A 2,346-nucleotide genomic window follows, 5' to 3' on the forward strand; every position below is an offset into this window, starting at 1 on the left:
GTGAGGAACAGCAGGGTGGGTCAGTGAGTGAGGGAGTGGAGGGCGCAGAGGCAGAAGACAAGCTTGCTGCAGGAAAGCACTCTTCACAAGCCGACGGGGAACACGCAGCACTTACTCAAGGTTGAGTAGCGCGTTATCTCAGGTGGCAGCTTGGGGATAACCCCCCCCAACACTGGCAGGCCCTTTCGCTGACTCCCAGAGACACTCCCACAAATCACACCCAGCCCCAGCAGCACTCGGGTCCCGGATAACCTGCGTTTTAGCCCACTAGCGCTCACCTTGTGAGGGCAACACGGTCTCACTTCACAAAGGACCTAGTAGCTATGAAAGCCTGGCGAGGGCTGCCAGGCATGAAAGCAGATACACTCAGTGCCTGCTTTCAGCCCAGGGACTGGCAGCATGCTTTTGATGGACCAGGTATTTTTCTGCAATTGCAATCTAAAGTGCGCTGGGAGTTTGCCAGCTCTAGGCAACAGAAAGCCCCAAGCACTCCAAAAATTCAAACTCAATCTGTTTCTAATTAAGTTTTTTTCAGACAGAGAGCAGCAAAATTATAAGGTCTGTGAGAGGCTGAAGGGAAAGGAGGGGAAAACAAAAATTAGTCTAGGAGAATTTTTTTTTTTCTTTGCTAGTGAAAGCTTGAGCAGCAAGGTCTGTCTCATCCTGTTCTGAGACTGCTAGCGTAAGGCACAGGGACTTCGGTTCTGCCAGGAATTGGGGAAAAAAACAGCCCCAGGAACAGAGCCTTGAGTCAAAGAGAAAAGATCACTTATGCAGCCATTAGCAAAAAGAATAAGGCAGAGGATAGTGTGGTTCACTAGCGCTCCTCGGTAACACTTCGTGCTCTGGGCCAACTGCAGAGATGCCTACAGAGGCTGCCCTTTCTCAGGCTGCTCTGCAAAGCAACTCAGCCACTTCCACCTTTTTAACCATATTCTTCCTTTTGTCCCAGTTTTTGCTTTAAAAAAAGAGATCCAGCCAACATGCATGCATTTACACAACTCAACACAATCCCTAAGAGAAAATGGGTGCTACTGTGCTGTTCCCCATGTCGAAGATTGCCTCTCCACCAGTTTGTCCAAAGCAGCAGTTGCATCCGCTGATCTATGACCGCTGGTCATAAAAAGCCAAGTCAGCACAATCGCTTCCACCGAGATCTGTCGCCGTGAAACTGCGGGTACGGATGTGCAGAGGGCAGTCACCGAGTACAGCAACTGATCAGCGCCTTCTGCAGGGAGCCCGAGCTCTACCATCCCACACGCCGACCGTATTCTCTCGAAGCAACCAGCGCTCGAAGTGACCGCAGAAGTGATTTGTTGGGTGTCATTATTCCCTCCCATCTCGGCACCACTCAGCGAGTGAACTCGGGAGTCTGCGCAAAAGCGTTGCCCAATGGAGGGTGAACGCTTACAGCCTCGTTAGCGACGCTGGTGAGAAAGAGGCTTTCCCAAGTACAAAGCAAACGGCTCTTTCTCCATCCCACAGAGTCCTGTGCCACGGACCCCAAGGGCCGAGCTGCTGTTCTCACCCTGCCCAGTACAGCCTGTTCACTTGGCACTCTTGCCAGCGAAACAGCTGCTCGGATTTGCAGCCGGAGATGCTCAAGCTCTGCTGTGCCCACCAAACCACATCTCCTAGCGCGCTTACTTCACACACTAACTTCAAACACCACGGAGGGGAACAAAAGGACAAAAGCCTTTATGCTTACAACACCAGGGACTTAAAGCCCTTACGCTTTCTGCGGGGCAGCAAGCTCCTCCAGACTGATTAGGCTATCCGGCGATCCCTCCTCTGGTTCCCAAGGAACAGCCTCCTCCTGACTGGGATTTTCTACAGCAAAGCACTTCTCTTCTGGTGTTTCACAAGCACTTTGATCGCTCTCACTTTGCAGCACAAGGGAGGGAACGAGAAGATCAGATTAGCACAGATCAGAGTCTCAAGGCCGCTGCAGGTAGAGGAGACAGGCAAGAGGGGCTGCGCGGCTGACTCCGACCATGCCTGCCAGTGGGACCCACTGGTCCAACATGGGGCTGCCAAAGGTACGGCAGAGCTCCAAACCCTTCCCACCACCCTCCAGCCCCAGACAAACAGGCAGCTGAGGATTTAATTGGGGTGTCTCTGTCAAAATACTGAATCCGTTCCCTGGACTATCCTCCTCTTCCCAGGTCCTTAGAGAACTTCCCCAAGATAAGTCAGCCCTGTCAGCAATACCCACATTGCTGCCCAAATTACAGATGGAAATATTGGCAGGCATGTTCACATCTACAGTCCTACTTCATCCTGCAAGTACATGGAAGAGAGACAATGCAAGCACAAGCTAGCTTTGCAGGCAGAGGGGAAGAGAGG

General features: G+C 52.1%; 1 protein-coding gene across 1 annotated transcript in view; it reads right to left on the bottom strand.

The window, feature by feature from the left end:
* The window catches only part of CEP164 (centrosomal protein 164kDa), a gene marked incomplete at its 5' end in the record, with an annotated part of 29,657 nt that overhangs the window by 11,265 nt on the left and 16,046 nt on the right, over positions 1–2,346 (bottom strand). Inside the window, 1 exon segment of the mRNA XM_009871788.1 lies at positions 1,734–1,883. Coding sequence (XP_009870090.1) covers positions 1,734–1,883 — 150 coding nt within the window.

The sequence above is a fragment of the Apaloderma vittatum genome, unplaced genomic scaffold, assembly GCF_000703405.1.
Source record: "Apaloderma vittatum isolate BGI_N311 unplaced genomic scaffold, ASM70340v1 scaffold17166, whole genome shotgun sequence".
Taxonomy (NCBI): Eukaryota; Metazoa; Chordata; class Aves; order Trogoniformes; family Trogonidae; genus Apaloderma; species Apaloderma vittatum.